General features: G+C 42.0%; 1 protein-coding gene across 3 annotated transcripts in view; it reads left to right on the top strand.

Annotated features, from left to right (window-relative positions):
• Positions 1 to 491: 491 nt before the first annotated feature.
• Positions 492 to 19,663, top strand: part of POC1A (POC1 centriolar protein A) — a 179,566-nt gene continuing 160,394 nt past the window's right edge. For 2 of the 3 annotated variants that reach the window (XM_036738719.1, XM_036738718.1), the window contains exons 1-6: positions 745 to 821; positions 6,860 to 6,944; positions 7,723 to 7,894; positions 8,823 to 9,002; positions 11,183 to 11,290; positions 12,583 to 12,698. In XM_036738719.1, the coding sequence (XP_036594614.1) occupies positions 804 to 821; positions 6,860 to 6,944; positions 7,723 to 7,894; positions 8,823 to 9,002; positions 11,183 to 11,290; positions 12,583 to 12,698 (679 nt within the window). In that variant the 5' untranslated portion in view covers positions 745 to 803. Of the gene's footprint in view, positions 540 to 744; positions 822 to 6,859; positions 6,945 to 7,722; positions 7,895 to 8,822; positions 9,003 to 11,182; positions 11,291 to 12,582; positions 12,699 to 19,663 lie in introns of those variants that run through there. The other variant, XM_036738720.1, reaches the window with a different exon arrangement.

The raw sequence follows: 19,663 nt of genomic DNA, 5'->3' as shown, positions 1-19,663 counted from the left end.
GGGTCTGAGGTGCTATGGTCCGTGGGGTCACAAAAAGTCCGGTCAGACTGAGCAACAACAACACATAACTACTTTACAGATGTAGAAGAACCGCACGGACACTCACAGCACACAGGAAGGCCGAACCGAGTAGCCCAGCAGGCTGCGCAGGTCAGCCGTTCACTTCCTTCCGGAAATGACGCTTTCCCCAACGTCCTCCTCTCCGCCTCCGCCCTCACCGCCGCTTCCGTGCGGGCTTGGTTGTTGCTAGGAAACCGAGATGCCCTGCTGGGGAGGGCGGAGCCCCGAGAAGGGCGTCCCCGCCCTCCTCTAGGCTTTGTTTAAATATTCAGTCTGTTCTTAGTCACGTCTAAAGGTAACAAAACACACCAAGGTCCGTCTCCACAGCGCCCTCTGCTGCTGGTCGAAGGGGTCCGCAGCCTGGACAATTTGCAGTTATTGAGGCTGCGCTGCCCCCTCGTACCTCGTCCCGCCTCCCAGCTAGTCGGGGAGGGGAAGGAGGAAGGATTGTGGGACCGTTGGAGACAGAGGGGAGGCCGGTGTGTGGGGGAGGGAGGGCTGGGGCGGGGGAAGGAAAAGGGAGAACGGTATAGGAATTGAAGGCTAAAGGAAGAGGCGGAGAGAGGGCGGGGCGGAGGTAGGAGTTTTCTCAGCGCCTGGCTTCCGGTCGGCGGGGGGAGGGGGGGAACCCCCATCATGCCCTGCGGGACGGTCCCTCCCCCTTGAGGCGCGGACGTCGTTGCTATTGGCGGCCGTTGGGGGCGCGGAAACTGAACTGCCGGAACTTCGGGCCTGCCGGCGCCATGGCGGCCCCCTGCTTGGTGAGGGCCTGGGGCCGGGGGCCGGGGGTCCGGGCAGGGGTGGCTGGGTGAGGGAGGCTCGCTTCCTGGGCCAGGGGAAGCTGAGGCCCGCGGGGCTGAGGGTGGTTGGGGGCGGCCCCTCCCTCCCAGACTGGCAGCTTCTGGAGGGCAAGCGGGGCCGGGCGCGGCCACTGGGTTCTGCATACAGTAGGGGCTTAAAAAGGGGTGGGCCAGCTTGTGAATGGGAGCCCTCATTGTCTGTGATTTTGGGTGGAAATTTGGGCAAATCGGATCTTAGAGCAGTGAGCGAGTGACCTGGAATACCGTAAAGGGATAAAATGTATTGAGCAGCACAATAAACCTTGCAACTTTTTGCATCTCAGCAATGTGCAAACTAAGCCCTTTTCATTTATTATTAACATAATTCAGTAAGCACTTATTAAGCGCCTACTAGGTGCCTGGCACTGTGCCAAGCGTTCCTACCCTCAAGGAGCTTACAGTCTAATGGGAGCGAGTTGGAAACAACTGGCAAACAGTTATATACAAAGCAAGCCCTACACAGGATAAACACAGATTACCAGAAGGAGGGAAAGGCACTGGAATTAGGAGGGATTGGGGAAGGCTTCCTGTAAGAGGTGGGATTTTAGCTGTGACTTGAAGCAGGAGGGCCTGTGAATAGATTTCAGGGGAACCGTGAACTTCGATGAGGGAAAGCAGTTACTTCTTTATCTTCACTGAAATGTAATATTTCCTTCAGTTTTGAACGGAGCCAACAAAACGTTCTGAGAAGGGATTCATAGGTTTCACTAGACTGGCAAAGGGTCCAGTCAGTTGGTCAATTGGCATTGATTAAACACCTACTGTGTTTAATCTTAGTGTGTGCCAAGTTTGTGTGTAATATGCTGTGCTAATGAGCTCTGTGCGTACAAAGAAAGGCAAAAGACAGTCCCAGGATCTTAGAGTCTAATGGGTTCAGAGCACAAAAATAAAGGTTAAGAAGCTCTCTTTTATATGATTGATGTTGAGTTTACAAAATATTGTCCTGTTCTTTAATTTATCATGAAACCATAAACTTATCACATTGATTATTAAGCATACCTTTCTTTGAGAAGTGGTCCATTTTTCCAAGTCTAGCTTTAATTATAGCCTGTAGGTTTTCAGTGAGTTAGAAACAGGTTCCTTGGTCATTGTGTTTATTTTCATCTTTAAGATACATTTTGTTATTTGGTGACTTGTGGCATGTTGCAAGATTGCGTTGCAGTCTTCCATCTCCATTTGGGAATTTTTGTAATTCTGAGCAATTCTGCCTCTCAGTATATCATTATATATCATAATTCGTCATTTTCTCAATTGAGACTGGCCTTTTAGGCCTAATGGAAGTTAAAAAAGATACCCAAAACATCTTTTTGATTGGATGTTTTATGTCTGTGGAAGATGCCAGGATCTTATTAATCACCTGGATTCGTGACAATTTTATTAAAGCCTTGAATGAAAAAGTGAGTTTTATCAGTAAAAATTAACTTTTCCACTCTTCAATACTCCAGTCTTTGTCTTTTCTTCTCTGTGACAAGTGTTTCTTTGTAGCAGTGGTTAAGGATCTTTTTAAAAAAATTTGTCTTCTGTTCTTTCAACTTTGAGAAGTCTATGCTGCATTGTTAAGGAATTAGTAATAGCCCTTCCAGGTTCCAGGTCCTTCTGAAGGTCTTTGCTTGGTTTCTTAGGGTGAATTAGACTATTGCAATACTAGATTGTGAGTTCTTGATGTTTTTGTTTTCTACCTTTCCTTTTGTGTGGGGGTGACTGACCCTTGAAATGCTTGACTTCCCACATCACCAAATACTGCAGTAGTTGAGGTGTGCTTTTTAAGAGCTACAACTTTTGCCCTTTTCCTTGGAGTCATATCCGTTCCTAAAAACCACAGAATTAAATACAGCAGAAGAGAGCAACGAAACACCTAAATATGATGCAAAATCAACACTTAGAGTACTTAACTGACAGAATTACAGGTAGGGAAATTGGCTTAATCTCATTTCATCTGGTTGAGGTTATATGCCCTGAGTCATCCCAGTGTCAGTAGAAGCATACATATGTTCACTACCATTGCTATCAACAACAGGAAACTATCAAAATTGTTGTGGGTCCCAAGTAATTTACATATCACTGTACTGTGTTCAAAGGATTTGGCCTTTCTTCTTTCATTGCTTTTTGCTTTGTTGTTTTTTCCCCCTCTAAAACAATATAAATGAAAATTTATTTCACGGTCCACCTATTTGCGCAGACTTTTTGTGCACAGAGGTAGTGGTATATTCAAGTTATTTGCAGAAAGAACACTCAAGGTGAGTCAAAATGTAGGACCTTAGATGGCAATAATAATGAAAGCAGACGTTTAGTGTTTTAAGATTGTAGGCATTTTACATACGCTTCATTTGATGTTCAGAAAACCTTATAAGGTAAGTAGTACAGGTAATATCCCCTTATAGATGAGGAACTTGAGGTTCATAAAGAGGAAGTGATTTGCATATGGTTATACAGTTAAGTATTGGAGGATTTGAACTTAGGTTTCTTCTAACTTCAAGTTTAGAATTCCTTATCTATTACTCCTTACCTCCTCAGTTATTTCTCTGGACTTCAGTTTCCTCATCTGTAAAATGAGGGGTTGGGCTCTATGATCTTGAAGGTCCCTTCTGATTCTAAACTCTGGTCCTATGACACCCCCTACTCCGAAAGCCCAGTTCTCTTTCCGTTATATCACATTACCCCTCTCTCAAGCACTTTCACCCTCCATGTTTTGTAGTTATTCCATACTCTACTGTGAGCTTCTGGGTGACATAGACCACATTTACTTCTCTCTGCCTGTTCTTCAATCCATCAATCAGCAAGCATTTATTAAGTACCTAATATGTGCCAGTACTGTGCTAGGCACTGTAGATACAAAGACTAAAAAGTATGATCCCTGCCATCTAGGAACTGACAGTCTGTGTGTGTGTGTGTGTGTGTACACATGTACACACACACACATATTACAAACAGCTGGGGGTGGGGTGTGATCAGGAAAGACTTCATGAAGAGGTTGGTGCTTGAGCTCATCTTTGTCAGAAGTCATTCTAAGGGATAGAGGTGATGGTAGAGTACATTCCAGACGTGGGGAATAGCCAGTCCAAAGTTACAAGAAGGCCAGTTTGTTTGGAGTATAGTATGCATGGAGGGAGGAATGGTAAATTGAATGAGAAAGGTAAGAAGGGGTCAGGTTCTAAAGATATGCCAAACACAGTAGTTTATATTTGATCTTTGAGCTAATAGAGTATAGGAGTGACAGGGTCAGGCCTAAACTTTGGGAAACTTAACTTTGGCAGCTTTGTAGAGGATGGATTGGAATGGGGAGAGATTTGAGGCAGGAAAGTCAATTAGGAGGCTCTTGGGGACACTAGCCAAGATGCGGGAGTGGAAGGAAGTAGTATAGCTGAGTTTCTTACCACAATTCCTCCACGAAGTCTACAAAATCCACGAGACTAAGTCCTGGTCAGGAAATCCAAGGAAGAAAATCACAACAAATCATTTTTATGGTTGAGGTTGGTGTAGACTGTCAGCTCCTAGAGGGCAGGGACCATCTCATTTTTATCTTTGTATCTACAGAGCTGGTACATAGTAGGTGCTTAATAAATGCTTGCTGATTGATGGGTTGATAGAGGTCTTCGGAATGATTGCTTAGAGCAGTCCAGCTTGGGGACCGAATGAGGGCCTGCCAGTGGCTGTGTACCAGTGCAAGAACATGTCCTAGGTCTGGCAGAGCAGCCTGATCTTGGGTAGAGAACAAGAACTGCCAGCTGTAAGATCTGGCATTCACTGCACGCTGCTGGGTCACAGATCCAGTAGGAATCAAGGCGGGCCTGAGCTTAGGGGTGATGTTTCAGGGCAAGAACAGTCAGGGCTCTAAGTCGTATACTGAGTGAGGATAAGTTCAGAAGTAAACAGCAACTGTGAGTCTGACTTGTGAGCAGAGTGGGGCCTTAGAGCCAACCTAGTCTGAAGTCTGCAGCAGAAAAACCGGGGTAGGTACCCCATACCAAAGTGAAACCTGCAGTTCTGTCACTTTGAACCCACTGAATTTTCCAGCTGGTTGAAGGTGGCCAAGCTCAACAGGAGTTTACCCATGCTCCAGCTGGGGCAAGTCTACAGTATAGAACCAAGGCCAAGTCAAGAACTTGCTGAGCTTAGACTAAGAAGGTAGTGCTTAGATTTCACTCTGGATCAGACCATCTTGGCTCCACTGAAAGTTTGCAGGTGCCTAGCCCGAGCAGTCACCAAGATCTTGGAATAACAGAGTACCTAGTACCCTGAAAAGACCAAGCATAACCTAGCCATTCCTTCCAGAAGTTCACAGAGCCTCAGGAAGAATGAGTACACACAAAAAAGAATTCCATAAAGTTGTTGTGAATAAAATGTTTGTAAACCTAATTTACAAAGGAGAGTTATTTTGTACCTACTAGACTAGAGGAGTAGGTATGCTTCCTTTTGAGTCCTTGCCCCCCCTCACTTCCCAGCCGGTAAAAAAATAACATCTTGGTGGGTGAGCCACATATTCTTACCCTGGCAAGGGTTGCAGGAGTTCAGAGAAAGGGGAACTGAATTGGGGAGTGGAATCATTGGAAATGCTTTAGTAGCTTTGTGTCCAACTTTACCCCAAATGCTCAGTGTAGAGCTTTGTAATCCTCTGGGGTTTGGCAGAGCAAAAGGGGCTGAACTGGCATTGTGGCATTGTGCCTTTTAAGATGTCTCTTGGTTGGGGTATCGGTTTGATTTTGGGCAGTTTGGGAATGGGGCCTCTTTTTCACCCCACTCCCTTCCAAAGTGCATGTCAAATGCCTTCTAGAAGAATGAATTTCTTGAGAGCAGAGAGTATTTATTTCCTCCTTGCTTCACACATGGCCGTAATAAATGTTTATTGAATTGACTGGTTAAGCTGAATGTGAAGATAGGCCTAGATCTCAGCAGCTGCAAGGGTTTATGTGAATTTCAGTGTCTCATATGCATCATCACCTGCTACAGATCGGCATGAGCTGCCAGACTCTAGGGCCTGCTCCTTTCACATGGGACAGTGCTTTGCAGATTGATCTTTTTGGGGAGTGGTTAGGGATTGAGTTCATGTCCTTTGTTTCTGGGAATCTCCCAATACGAAGAACCAGTAACAAGAGCTGCATGTGCAATGTGACTTCTCTGAAGGGAATGGAAGCCTCCTGACAATAGGAAATTCTGGCAACCTCCCTCTCTTCACTGTCTCTTCCCCTTCCCCACATACATACAGAATATGTGGAAGAGAGCTGTTTTTTTTTTTTCCCAGTATGTGGGTTTGAATCTGGGTTGGCGTATACTTATTTTATATAGTCAATTCAAAACAGAATGTTCAGTTGGCCCCAGCTCCCCTTTGTACCTGACCCATTCCGAGGCTGCTTTCCCAACAGCTCATTATTAGCTAGCCCGTACACAGCCGCATCGGTAGAGCAGATGGGTTGTAGAAGAATGATTGGTAATCCATACTGAGGATGAGTGACTTTCTAGCCTGGTCAGTGGGAAGCAGTAAATTTAAGAGTCAGAGGATGAACACTTAGATCCCTTCTCAGGCACTTCCTCCCTGTGTGGCCTTGGGTGAATCACATAGCCTCTTTAGACTCAGTTTCTTTTATAAAAGGAGGCTGTGGGACTAGATGGTCTCTAAGGTATCTTCTAGACCTAAATTTGTGATCCTTTCATTATCTATTTCCAATAATCTGTTCAGGATTAATTTTGACCTAGCTGTAGACTGATCACATAATTTCTAATTTCATAATGTTCTTGAAATGTGAAACTCAGGATTCAATGTGTATGCTTGAGGATGGAGAGAGCTGCCAAGTTGGTGCCTCAGAGGCACCAGTTTCCTCTAGTGTTTGGTGGATTTAGAAAACTACACTAACTTCTCCTAGAACTCATTTTCTGACTGTTACAGAAACATGTTTCTGTGCAAAGGTTTTTTTGTTCTCTTTTGTACTATTAGTTTGCATTTGAAATATTTTTCTGTCCTGCAGGATGATCCATCATTGGAGAGAAATTTCAGAGGTCACAAAGATGCTATAACCAGTGTGGATTTCAATCTCAACATGAAGCAGTTAGGTAAAGTCATCTCTTGAAGGCGCTCATCTGTTTTAGAAGTTGCATGCCTTATGATGGGGTGTGTTTGGTTATGGGCGGTTGTATTTGTGAGGAACCAAATGGAAAATTAGAAGTCATGATTTTCTCCAGCCTCATCTGAGCAAAGGCATCCTGTCTTAATTGGGCAAGATGAAATTTTTGGTTGTTTTAGAAGTTACATGTGTTTGTATAAAAACCCATTTAATTTACTGCATGCTGTATACCTTCTAATGGTATCCATAATCTGTACGTCCTTGAAATCAGGGATCGTATATTCTTCTTTGTATTTCTCATAAGTTGTCTTATATGCAAGCTCAGGAATATTTGTGGAATGAATAATAATTATATGTATTCAAAATTATTTCCAATTTTACTGGGAATTCTTTGCTATTTGGGGTTCTCTACTGCCATTAAAAAGTTTTTTTTTTTAATGGGGGTGCTGTTTGATGGCTTGTATGATTTATTATGTATGGTTAGTCAGTTTACTTGGATGGTGGCCAAGGTCATTTGCATTTCAGTTTCTTGTTGTGACAGCTAGCTTTATGTGGTCCTCTGGTCACAGACTGTACTTCAGTACTGAGGACACTGATGGCTCAGTGAAATCTGTCACTACCAGAAAAACTTAAAGCGTATACCTTGCTAAAAGTAGGGGCAGTGCCATTTTTCATCTGTGAAGGGAAAAATTCTGTCTTTGGTATCATATATGATTATTCAGAATAATATGCATAAATATTAACTAGAACTTTAATTATTGATTTAGTAAGTGGCAGCATGGATTCATGTTTGATGATCTGGCACATGAAACCTCATATGAGAGCCTATCGTTTTGTGGGGCATAAAGATGCAGTGATGTGTGTTCAATTTTCCCCTTCTGGTCACCTTGTGGCATCAGGATCTAGAGATAAAACTGTCCGTATATGGGTGCCAAATCTGTAAGTATACTCATCTTCTTTTCTGTAAAACTTTTCTGTCATTGGCTAGTTTGTTAGAAATCACAGATCCAAGGACTGTGGCTATTCTCTTCACAACTTTCTCTTTGAAGACCTTTTCTCTCGCCTTTTCCTTATTTCTATCCCTGGATCTTACTCAGAGGGGTTCATTAGTTCCCAAAGGAATCATAGATATAATCTAGTGTTGTCAAGTCCTACCCCTATTTTGTTGATAAATGAGGAAAATGAAGTCCAGAAAGGGAAAGCCATTTACTCAGGGTCACACAGCTCATAAAGAATAGAGCTGGGAATTTACACCAGATCTTCTGCCCCACAGCCCAGAGCTCTTTCCAATATTTTAGGCTGCTTTTTACTAGTGTTTGTAAGGAACAAGTTAGTTAGGTTGTGCGGGCTCAATTTCCTTGGCATGGAAGCATCTCTGGTATCTCTAAGTGACTTTTTAGTATTTTGCTAATTGCCCTTTAGGGAGACAGTCCTCAGCCTTCAGGGACATGATAATTCTGACTAGTTTTCTTTTTCTTCCTCTGAAATGGGCCATGTGGCTGGGGCTGCCATGGACTCTACAGACTAACTGTGGCTGGAGTCAAGAAGATCTGGGCATTCACGTGTTGCTGCTGACACTCATTCATGTGTGAGGACCAAGATATCACTTCACTTTAGTCACCTGTAAAAAGGGGACTGTGATAGCTGCAACATTATATTAGAGGGTTATTGGGAGGCTCTTAGTATTGCATTCCCAAACCCAGGCCTATTCAGGTCCCCGTTCCATCATAGTCTTAGGATAGGCACCATGCTTGTACCTGAATTTATAGCAGAGGGATATACTTGGAAACCAGGAGGGCTTTTCATTGTACTGTGTAATGATTTCTAAAGAGACTTTTAATTACTGATCTGGTGTCTTTGCATTTAGCAAAGGAGAATCTACAGTTTTCCGAGCTCATACAGGAACTGTAAGAAGTGTCCATTTTTCCAATGATGGTCAGTCATTGGTGACAGCCTCAGATGATAAAACAGTAAAAGTGTGGACAGTGCACCGCCAGAAATTTTTGTTCTCATTCAGCCAGCACATCAACTGGGTCCGCTGTGCCAAGTAAGTCATATCTTTCATGAGAAGAAAGGGCAGGAGTATATACTTTTCTTTAAGCATTATATATAAAATAGCTATTTACAGATAACTTGTATGTGTGTGAGAGGTGGGGTGTTAGGTCCAACCTGGACTCTTGTATGTGTTCCTATTTCCTAGTAAGCTGAGAATTTATAGTCTCTACCACCTAAGTCCGTACCCCTCCCACCTCCCTTGCTCTTTGGCTTTGAGCACTTGTGGCTTGGCCATCCTTACAATATGGAGTTGTAGATGTTCTTTCTTGGTTCTGGCTTTTTACTATAGTTTATTCTTAATTAGAGGTAATTCTGATTATATTGTGTCCAGATCCAAGCACCACATTTTTAAAGGAATATTAACAAATTAGAGCATGTCCGGAGGAAGAGCACCAGTTTGTGGAGGGGACTTGGAAAAAACATCATAAGAACCTGATAAATGAAGACAGGGAGGCCATGACTGCTGTCTTCAAAAACTTTGAAAAACTGTGTGCTAGATGATTTGCCTTTGCGTACTTTTGGAGGGGTGCCACATTCTTTGTTGTGATGGGGTAGACCCTTAATTGTAGTGATAGCACTTTCTATCCCATGGGAGAAGAAGAAGGTGGGATACCTAGTTAGCTAAATGATTAGATGACCTTTAGGAGGCTTCACCCTGGGCTTTGGAGGATAGGTGAAAGAACCCAGTGGTGTAAAATTCCTAATACTAGTTTGAGAGCTTCTCCTTCTTGGTGCCATGAGGGGGCAAGATGCCCTGCCTTAGAGTGACTCAGGCTGGGTGAAACTTGGGACCTGAAGCACATAATATTTTATTTCTGGGAGGAGTCTGGAGGAGCAAAAAAAGGACAAATGAAATGTTCCTGTTACACTAGAGACGATGGGCTGAAGCATTACGAGCTAGGCCTCTGGCTATTAGTCTTCTTCCTAGCTCTCAGCTCTTGATTCTAAGGATATATGATTTCTCATTATTTATTCCTTTCAACACGTATTTTGTATTTAATGTCTTTTTTCTTATCACTGTCTCCTTATACATTTCCCTTTTGGGCACATTTGAGGCTTCTTTTCCTTATTGATACTGTACCCTATTTGTCCTACTGTATTTTCCAAAGCAGTAACAATGTTTTTCTTTCCTAAATGGTTCCTATTTAAAATACAATACTTTGATCCTGCAGAGGCAGGTGGGCTATTCCGTTGCTCCTGGGGCATGGTTTTTGTGGTTGCTACATGTTCTCTTGGAGAGTAACTTCTTAGCAGTCATTATAGTGTTGTCAGGTCCTTCATGGCAGGGATGATGTCACATCTCCAGTGCCTTGGACAGTGTTCTGTAAGACATTTAATAAGTCTTTGTTGAATGAATATAGCAGTTTGGATTTATACTCTGCATTTTTTCAGGAAGTGCTTAAAACGCTTTCTCATTGATTCAGGCAAGCCTGCAGAAAATGAAAGAAAGACTTGAAGAGAGGAAATTAAAGGACTTAGCTCATAGTCCAGTAGATTGTGAACTCTCTGAGGGCAGGGACTATCTTTTGCCTCTTTTTATATCCCCAGCCTGGCACATAGTAGGTGGTTAAGAGATGTTTATTGATTGACTGAAAGGAAAAGGTGATAAAATCTGCTTGACAGATGTGTTGGTAACTTTTGGCTGCTCTTGATGTGGGTTGAAGCATAAGTAAGTATGTTATGTTAGGTCATTGATCACTCTGTGGGGGCTTTACTACTGGCAGAACCCCATTGTGATGTTGGTGAGGAGTGAGATTGCTTCCCATTTACTTTGGGATCCTGCCATCCTCATACATCCCTAATCCCTCCACATTTCCCTTGCATAGTAATTGGTCCCTTTTGAAGAAGTTCTTGCTTGTGATCTCATAGTAAACACTATTTTCTGAAGCAGTTTCTGTTCCTGTTATGAGTAATGTCTCTGAAATTTAGGCCTGCCTGGAATAGTGGTGCTGTCCCAGGTGTGATATGTTGGGAAATGCTGGAATGGTATCTTATTCAACTGGAGCTTGTGAGAGCAGAAAACAAATGATTTGAATTTTAAATAAAAGCAACACCCTTCTTCCAACGAGACCATCCTCGAGCGTAGCTAACAACCAAATCTGTGCACCTGTTTCACTTTGCCTAGACTAACCTAGTAGGCAGTATAAAAATGATACTTTACTTCATTTTCAGATTCTCTCCTGATGGAAGGCTGATCGTATCTGCCAGCGATGATAAAACTGTCAAGTTGTGGGATAAGACTAGCAGAGAATGTGTGCATTCCTTTTGTGAACATGGCGGGTAAGCCTGCCATGAGCCTGTCCCTCCTCCAACCTTATACTCACAAAGTTGCCTTCCAGTCTGTTTTGTCTGGTTAGTTGCCTGTGAAGCACAAGTGGTAATCTGACAACTATCCATTCACTTCCTATTTATAAAAAGCCATTTTTGTACAAGGTGATGTCAGAGAGCTGTTACATACTTGGGATAGAATTAGTGTAACAAATAATGCTTATAATTTCTACAGATGCCAACCAAACTCTACTGGGAAGGAAAGCAGGAAATAAAGAGAGGATTTACAGCTTTCATGTTAGTGACTAGATATAAGGCTTAATCACTTCAAAGTACCTACAAAAAACAGGAAGGTTTTGACTTAGGCAATTTAAATGTTAAGATAGCTCCTTTTTCTAGTTTTATAACACAGAGAACTGTGATATTAAAAGTCCATTTAAATGTAATTAAATCTTATTGGAAGGGAAAGTGTATTTTAAGCTGGCTTATTTTTGTAATTTCATGGATTTGAAAATTTTTGGCTCTAGGAGTAATTGCTTATGATGCATTTTTCATGGTCAGATAGCCATGGCTTATCTTAATATTATTTTTTCAATATTATGATCATTAATATTAATGATAGATGTAGCTCACATTTATATAGTACTTTAATATTCAAAATATAAGGATTACTTCATTTAAATGGTGACTTGTCCAGAATTGTTGATGTAATCTCATCTTCTGTCATTTTGGTTGGTGACTTTTATAATATGAGCACCTGAACTAATGATATCATATGCAAATTTCCTTAGTGAAATTCTAAGATCTTGCTCCTGACCAATAGATGAAAAGTTAGGGTTTGGGGGAACATCTGTGTCACACTTTTGGGCCTAAATACTTCTCTAGACAAGCAAAATTTCATGTGGGTATTGGGTATTATTAGCCAGAAAAAGACTGGAAGCTTTTGTGGTGACACTTTAATGTTGAGGGTAGTCTGATTTTAAAAACACTGAAACAATATATTTAGTCAACCTTCCTCAATTTAGTTTCAGCCCCAACACATTTTCTCTTTGGCTTAAAATTGTGACTGATTACTTAATATAAAAATACGTCCATTTTGTAGATACATCATAGAATAATTGCATCAGTTTTTCAATAATTTTCAGTAATTTTTCAAGCATTTACTGAGTGCTTAGTGTAGACCTAGTAGGGCAGGGACCTGAAACTGACTTTTGTGTGATCCCTTTTTATTGCATTGAGAAATGCTATCTCTTGACCCCAATTTAGAGACACAAAATAATGTAAGGTGGTCTTTTCTACTTTAGGTTTGTCAATTATGTGGATTTCCATCCCAGTGGTACGTGCATTGCTGCTGCTGGTACAGATAACACTGTCAAGTTGTGGGACGTCAGGACCAACAGGCTCCTTCAGCATTATCAGTGTAAGTGGTGAGACTTTCATATAGGTGACAATTAAGTCTTTAGGCTTCATTGTGGAAAATAGCTTATGACATAGCTGATGGCAGAGAGGATGATGACTACAGAGAGTTCTGTTCCATTCTGTGATATTTATTGAGCACCTGTTTGTCCAGCAAAGATGAGGAGTCCTTTACCAGGCCAGAGAAAAAGCCATTAGTTTTGATTGGGACCTTGATGCTAAAGAGCTGAATTGTCTGCAGAGAAACAGTGTGCTTTCTGTTTGGTTTGGTTACTATGGCTGTGACAGTCCATTCATTGTTAGTGTCTGATGAACTCATTGGAGCTGAGAGGCCAGCAGATCATCCTGCAGACCATGGGGTTGTATTAGGAACTGTAATGGTGCTTGGGCAGGAAGTCCTTCCTAGTGCATCTGCTGGGGTCACTAGTATAGGTCTAGTGGGGTTTGGCTTCAGCACATGCCAGCATGGGGTAGGAGGGGTGTGCTCCACTGGAGGGAGGGTGGTTCCTTCCCTCCCAGAAGGAGCTATGGCCATTGCTACCATGGTTGCTGCTTCCCCTGTCTTTTGCCTCATTATCCTCTGCTGGCACATAACATTTTGCATATTTGCAGACTTTAAGTTCTCCACTCTACCCCCAGCTTCCTATTGTCATGGCATGTCTATCCCTGTGATGGTTGGCCCCCTCTCAGCAGGACAACAAGCATTGTGATAGAATTCTCCTTGCTGTCTTTCCCTTAACTCCTCTTTTTGCCTCTTAGTCTGGACTTCTTACTACTAGGTTCATTTCTCTTGTCACCTTTTAAAGACTGGCATCCTGTTCTTCATTAAAGTTGCCCTTAATGCCACCCTGTGATGTAAAATTACTTAAAAAAGATCTCAGAATTGGAAGGGACCTGAGGCCATCTTGTCTTAATCTATATCTGAGCAAGAAACCCAACACAACCTCTTCAGTAAGTGGTCATCCAGCCTTTGAGTCTGACCTTTCAGGCAGTTCCAAATCCATTGAATTGTCCACAACTTGCTGTCTTCTCTTCAAGGGTAGCATAAGATTCTTTATTAGATACTCTCTTAAAATCTAGGTAACCTATATCTCCTGCACGCTCCAATCTCCTAACTTAATAACCTGGATGTAAAAAGAAATAAGGTTAATCTCCCATGACCTATTCTTGGTGAAGCTGTGCTGTCTTATCCTAATCACCACTTCCTTCTCTAGACATTGACTAACTGTCTCTTTAATGATCCATTCCAGAATTTTCTCAGGATTTAGAGTCAAGCTCTTAGCTTTATAGTTTGCAGATTCTGTTCTGTTCCTGCTTTGAAAAATGGGACATTTGCCTTTCTTCAGTCCTGTGGTACCTATTTCATTCCCTGTGATCATTCAGATATTACTGACAATGGCTCAGAAATCACATCAATCGGGTGACAGGTATTAAGTTTTTACTATGTACCAGGCACTGTACTAGACTCTGGGGGAACAAAAACAAAAATGGAGCAACCCCTACCTTTGAAGGAGTTTACATTATATTGGAAGAGACAACATATATATGCAAGCCCACACATGTGTGCATGTATAATATACATGTACATATATGCACAAGGTAATTTGGAAAAGGGGTAGCTAAGGGGAATCAGAAGGGCTTCACCTAGAAGGTGGTCCTTGAGTGGAGTTTTGAAGGAAACCAGGGATGGGCTACAAGAGCCGGACGTTGGGAGGATGTGCTTTTTAGGGATTGAGCACGGCTGGTGAGCCCGTGTGTGATACCAGAGGCTGGACCATAGAATGCAGGAAGGGGAGTTGATTAGGCCTGGAAATGACATCTGGGAACAGATTATGAAGAGCATTAAAAGACAAACAGAAGTTTTTTTAATTTTAGAGACAATAGGGAGCCATTGGTATTTATTGAGTAGGGGAGTAACATCGTCAGATCTGTACTTAAGAAAAATCACTAGCAGCTGTGTGGACATTAAATTGGAGTGGAGAGAAGCTTGAGTTGGGGAGACCAGTAAGGAGGCCCTGCAGTAGTCTAGGTAAGAGTTGATGAGGCCCTGAGATAGTGTGGTGGCCTGTATGAGGAAAGGGCATGGGTTTGGGACAAAACAGTGACAGATTTGGCCAAGGATTGGTTGTGAGGAGTAAGTGAGTATGAGGAGTTGAGGATGACAGTAACACTGAGGTAGAGTCTTTTCTGAACCCTTTGTTCAGAAAAGGTTTGTGTGGCAGGGGAAGGGGGCATTCAGTTTTGGACATGTTGTGCTTGAGATGCTTATAGGACATCCAATGTGAAAGCTATGACAATTGGAAATGGGAAATTGATGAAGTCACTAGGAATGAGTATGGAGAGAGCCCAGTGCAGAGCCTTTGGACACTCCCACAGTTAGGGATCATGATCTGGAGGAAGAGCCAGCAAAGGAGTCTGAGGAGAGGTCAGATAGGAAGGAGAACCAGGAGAGTGTGTTCCAAATTCTCAGAAGAATATCCAGGGGAGAGTGTGTTCAGCATTGTCAGGTGTTGCAAAGAGGTCGAGAAGAACGAAGATTGAAAACAGGCCCTTAAAAGCTTATTGGTAACCATGAGGTCAGAAGCCAGCCTGCAAAGGGCTGGGAAGTGAGCCAGAGCAGAGGAAGTAGTAGCAAAGAGGCCATACAGCTTTTTCTGTGAGTTTACGAGAGAGAGATAGAGAGAGAGAGAGAATGCAAGCATGCTAGTGTGAGGTTAGAGGATGGAGACATGGTTGCGTTTATAGGGATGCAGAGAGTGGAGATTGGTGGGTGGGTGACAGTGGGGACAATCTTTGGAGAAGATAGAAGGGATGAGATCATGGGGCTGTGGTAAGGAGGAGGGCTACCTCTCTCCATTGGAGTGAAAAAGGAAAGAATGGGAGGTGATAGGAAGGGCTTTTGAGAAGGAGAGGAGAGGGAGTTCACCTTCAATAGGCTTTATGTTGTCAGTCATGGATGTGGCTAGGTCCTCAGTTCAGAGGGGAGGTGAGAAAAGAAGATGTACAATTTCCATTATTCGTTGTCTGTCATTTGTAGTTTCCAAAAGCAAAACGAGAGTTGGTCAGCTCTGCTTTCCCTCCTTTCTGTTGTCCACCCTGATCTCTAGTGCTCTTGACACTCAGCTCCTCTGTATGTGACTGATTGGTCTAAGGTGACATCTTGCAGATCAGGAGCCTTATCTCAGGTGTGACATCATCATGATGATGGCTCATAAAATACAGCCTGGGTCATGAAAAGAGTTAGATTTGGGGGAAAAAGTGGTTTCAAGTCTTACTTTTACTACTTGTGTCCTGTGTGGCCTGAGGCAGATCACTAACCTCTCTGTCCCAGGTTTCCTCCTTTTTAAAATGGGTATAATAACCCATCTCAAATGGTTGTTGTGAAAAAAATACTTTGTTAATTGCCAGGTGCTATAAAAATATGTGAGCTGTAATCATTAATAGGAAGAAAAGGGTCACCAAGCTCAGTGTAACTTGATTTCTCAGGACTTGGGTAGATTTACATCAGGTGATGAGAGTCGAGACCCTGGTGACAGAAATGCCTCGGGGAGAAAAGTCAGTGAAGATGTCTATTTTGAATGATGGGCCACTGTTGTTGACCACTAGTGGCGAAAATGCTAAATTATTTTTTATAAGCTTGTTATTTTGAATCTTAATTCACATTGTATCTTCAGGGCTAAACTTGGTCCTAGTCCTTTGCCCTCTTTGGAATAAGCTCCATTTCCACTGAGGCCTTTAGAGAGACAAATTTAACTTCCACAGAACACGTGTCTTCCACCCCTCAACAGAACTTAGTTTAGTGCTTTGTAAGGTCCAGTGTAGATTCAGTGAGTGGTGCAGTGGGTCTGAGTGCTCAGCCTGGAGTCAGGAAGATCTGAGTTCAAATGTGACCTCAGATACTTAATAGCTGTGTTACCCTAGGCAATTCACTTAACCCTGTTTGCCTCAGTTTCCTCATCAGTAAAATGAACTGGAGAAGGAAATGGCAAAACTACTCTGGTATCTTTGCCAAGAAAACCCCGAATGGGGTCATGAAGAGTTGGATACAACCGAACCACTGACTAACAACAACAAAGGCCCAGTGTTGATGAATGTCTTCTTTGAGAGATGATTTGTTTTGTTTTGTCCTTGTTCAATTCAGAAACACTGGGGTTTTTCTGACAGATTAAGATAACCAACCTGCCTCTCTAACCTCAGAGGTAGCATGTCTCTAGAACAGTTTAGCCGGCTTCGTCTCCCCAGAGTGCAAAAGAGTGTCAATGCTGGAAAGTTATAATGTAACAATAGTATGTAAAGTCAGGCTCCTCTTCTCCACTTCTACCCTCTCACTCCTTTTTCTCTGAACTCTCTTAAATGTAATAACATTATTCATTAGAGATCTGTTGGTTCACATAACTCCATACATACATATAGTGAAAACACATGCCTTGTTGGGCTGTAGCTTATACCAGCTGTGTAACTATTGTAGAAAGATTGGAAAAGAGCTTGTGGGCTCTCTAGTCCAGCTGCTCTCTGACCCATGTCCTTTTTATAATATCTCCAGCAAGTGCGTGTAGGTTCTGCTTAATGAGGGGGAAACTGAAGCTGTTCATTGCTCTTTTTAATGCTTCTGATTAAGTTTGGTTTTCTTTTTTTACGTTGAGTTGTAGGCCGCCTTTGTGAAACTTTCACTACTTATTTCTGCTCACTGGGGTCAGCCTTCTCTCGTTCAAGCTAAACATCCCCACGTCCTTCAGTAGGGTCTCTCCAGAAAGACTGTAGTGTCTTCCTTCTTTGGACAGGCTCCTGTTTATTAGTGCCGTTTCTAAAAGAAGCAGTGTGACATAGTGAATTGAATTAGACTTAGAACACTTGGAAGAGTATTAGACTTGGTCAGGCAGGCCTAGAGATTCAAATTCCACCTCTGACACTTACTAGTTGTGGCCAAGTCACTTAGTATTTCAATTAGTCTCAATTTTCTCATCTCTCCAAAAGGGATAATACTTCCTATAGTATCTGCCTTACAGGGTTACTGTGAGACTCACATGAGATAATCTGTGTGAAGTGTTTAACAAATTTCAAGCACTATGTAAATGTCATTTTTTGTTGAACATGGCAGATAGAGCTGAGTGAGGCTCGATAATTGTTTTTAGTAACTTCAGTCTCCTCTACCATGATTTGGATTCGGTTGGCAATTACGTTTCACTTGTGTTTATGTTCTTTGGGAGGAGAGGAGTGTACGAGAATATATCTCTAATCCCCATAATACATTTTTTGAGGCAGTACTGATATCAAATTTCTTTTCCGCTTGGCTCAGGGTCCTGTGTGATATTGTAGCATATTGACAGCAAGCAACAATCCACATGCTTCCAGCTGGCTTCTTGTCTGGCTTGGGAGAGGGTTGATTCCTGGTTTCTATTCGTGGTTATTAAAATGTCTGAATCTGTACCATGGTTCAGGCTACATTTTGACTGCTAATGTCATTTGTCTCTGCTTCGTGCCTCCATTCTGTAGTGGGGTGGCTCTTGTCACTTGCCTGCCACTGATGAGAGTGATCTGTTCATTGGGAATTAAACTGACACTTCCATCCTATGGCTGCTTTCCTCCGAGCTCTGGGAATGATTTTAGGAATGAAGAAGATAGTGTAGGTAGAGGAGAGCAGTGCTCCTTGGCTATCTAGCAAAAGCCCTTTCAGCAGAGTTTCAAAGGGCTGGAGAAAAAATTTGGTGGACTCTGGAACTTGAAATATGTGAGAAGCATTTTGTATAGCATCTGTTCCCTTTGCTACTTGAAGCAACATTAACATAATAGGAAAAGACGCAAAGTTTTGGGATGAAACTAATTTGCTGTTGGAATAAAAAGAAGGGTTTATGTAGCAAAGGTAATAGATTGGATATATGGATGGCTCCAAAGGCGAACTTGAAGAAATTTTGGGAAATTTGTTGGAGGACTAGTTGAGCTTTGGGGTAACACTTAGAGATTGAATTGCTCTTTTTAAAAATAATTTTTTAAATTGATGCTTTTCGTTTCTTGCATGACCATAGTATCCCATGTATTCCTTCCCCACCCCCACTTCGAGAGCCATCCCAAGTTACATATAGTGGTTTTTGTTTTCTAGAGAGGAAAACAAACTCGCATAGCTGATTGATACATTGAAAAAGTTCCGTAACACCTGTGGACCTTCTACCTCCATGGAGGGGTGGGTTGGAGGTGTCTCTTCATCTCTCTTCATTTGAGTCCGGCTTTATATTTATAATATTGTTACATTTACTTTTTTTTTTTTTGGTGTGTCATTGTTCTTTCCATTTACATTGTAGCTACTATGTATATTATTTTCTTGCCTCTGCTTACTTCACTCTGCACATATTCATGTAGATCTTTGCATACTTCTCTGTATTCATCACATGCATAATTTCTTACAGCACAGTAGTATTCCATTACATTCATGTACAACAATTTGTTAAACCATCCCTCAGTTGATGGACATCTACTTTGTTTTCACTCCTTTGCCATCACACATAGTGCTGCTATAAATATTTTGAACTATATGGGGACTTTTTTTCTTATTGATGGATTCCTTGGCCCAGTGGTAAAATTCCTGGTTTAAAGAGGGTATGGACATTTTAGAAATCGCTTTCCAAAATGGTTATATCATTTCACAGTGTTACCAACAATGTAGTAGTGTGCCTTTCTTCCCACAATTCCTTCTACAGTTACCAATGCCTTTTTTTTCTCATTTTGGCCAGTTTGCAAGGTGAGGTGAAACCTGAGAGTTGTTTTAATTTACATTTCTCTTATTATTAGTGATTTGGAGCATTTTTTTATGTGGTTGTGAACACTTTGCAGTTCTTCTTTTGAGAACTGGTTCATATCCATTGACCATTTATTTGTTGAGAAATGGCTGTTAGTCTCACATTTATTTATTTATTTATTAATTGTTTATATATCTTGGATACCGAACCCTTATCAGAGAAATTTGAAACAAAATTT

Source organism: Trichosurus vulpecula, chromosome 9 (assembly GCF_011100635.1).
Source record: "Trichosurus vulpecula isolate mTriVul1 chromosome 9, mTriVul1.pri, whole genome shotgun sequence".
Lineage (NCBI taxonomy): Eukaryota > Metazoa > Chordata > Mammalia > Diprotodontia > Phalangeridae > Trichosurus > Trichosurus vulpecula.
Note: the sequence above shows the minus strand (reverse complement) of the source record. Positions and strands in the feature narration are given on the sequence as shown.